The sequence below is a fragment of the Dipodomys ordii genome, unplaced genomic scaffold, assembly GCF_000151885.1.
Source record: "Dipodomys ordii isolate 6190 unplaced genomic scaffold, Dord_2.0 Scaffold15, whole genome shotgun sequence".
In the NCBI taxonomy this organism is placed as follows: domain Eukaryota; kingdom Metazoa; phylum Chordata; class Mammalia; order Rodentia; family Heteromyidae; genus Dipodomys; species Dipodomys ordii.
The window spans coordinates 15,090,375-15,091,760 of NW_012267231.1; the positions used below are offsets into that span (position 1 = coordinate 15,090,375).

At 59.7% G+C, this 1,386-nt stretch overlaps 1 protein-coding gene across 1 annotated transcript in view; it reads right to left on the bottom strand.

The window, feature by feature from the left end:
• Positions 1 to 980: 980 nt before the first annotated feature.
• Positions 981 to 1,386, bottom strand: part of Hcn4 (hyperpolarization activated cyclic nucleotide gated potassium channel 4) — a gene marked incomplete at its 5' end in the record, with an annotated part of 37,287 nt that continues 36,881 nt past the window's right edge. The window contains one exon of the mRNA XM_013011919.1: positions 981 to 1,383. Coding sequence (XP_012867373.1) covers positions 981 to 1,383 — 403 coding nt within the window. The remainder of the gene's footprint in view (positions 1,384 to 1,386) is intronic.

Here is a 1,386-nt window from a genome sequence, read left to right on the forward strand (position 1 = left end):
GTAAATGGGTGTCCGCCTCGCCTCCCACTGTGGAGCTGGACCACCAGGGACCCTGGAGGTGTCCACGGAGGTGATGGGGTGTGCTTGAGACCCCTGGGAAGCGAGAGGCTCACCCAGAAGCTTCTGCCTCCATGTGGTAAGAGGTCGGGCTGGGTCAGGATTTGTGCCCAGGGATGGGGACGGGGGGGGGGGGGGAGTGGGAAGAGAGGGGTGCTCAGTCCCCCCGTTTTCCCCATACTCTGCAGCGCCCGGCCTGTGGGCCATACCGATTGCTGGATGTAAGGTGACCTGGTGTCCTGGGGTTAAAACGAGATGGCGCACACACACGTACACACACTCACGCACGCACGCACGCATGTGAAACTGCTATCTACATGGCTCTGCGGAGCGCTACATAGCTATACATATTCACATCCTACAGACCGGTACATAGAGATTCAGATACATAGCTTGCTACGTTACAGTAGAGAAAAATGCAAGGCCCTCAGAGGCCTGGGCATAGGGGGTGCCCCCACCCCCACCTCTGGGGATGGGCGAGGGGGGGGACTCCCCAGCAGAATGGCCTCCCAAGTTCACAGGGGTAAGCTACTCGCTCCAAAACCAATACAATGACACACCTGCTCCAGGTACCCCCAAATAATCACCTGCACCCCCTCTCAGAGGCCCCCCGCCTGCTTTTCTCTTTTTGTTTTTTTAAATTTGCCTTGGAGCCTTATCTGCTTTTCCTCCAGCCTCCCTCCCTCCCTCCCTCCCTCCCTCTAGTGAAGAGTATTAAAATTGTCTAGAAAAGCAAGGGACCAAAAATCTGCGGCTCTAGGAATGCCTGGTTATTTTCTGCTGTCTTTTGTTGTCTGGGATGTTCTGGGGGTGTTTGTTTTTAATGATAATTATTATTGTTATTGGTATCTCTCCTAATCACAGTTAAACCTGCAGGAAGAAAAGAGGGAGGGAGGGGGGGAGGGAGGGAGGGCCCGGCTGGCTCATAGGTTCGACGGCAGTTTGGAGCGCGCAGGCTCAGACCTGGTCCCAGCTTCCCTCTGGGGTGCAGCAGTCAGAGGGGGCCCCCCAGAAGAGCCAGCTCTTGCCCCGAACAAAGAAAGAGGGGGTGGCAGAGAACCTGAGGATGTCTTCCGAGGCAGAGTGACATGCTGGCCGGGGCTGGCACCATGGGGCCTCCCGCTGCCCCCCTCGGCCCCCCGGGGGAAGAGGGGGAAGGCGGCCACCGACTCCCCCGAGGAGTGCGGGGAGGCTCTGCGGAGAGTCTGCGCCCCGTCTTGGGGGAGGGCGGGCTGCGAGGCTGAGATGAGCTTGAGGTCCTGGGTGAGGCGTCCCGGGGTGAGGGGGGGGGTCCCCCGGCGCTGGGGGACCTGGGGAGGCGGGGGGCTG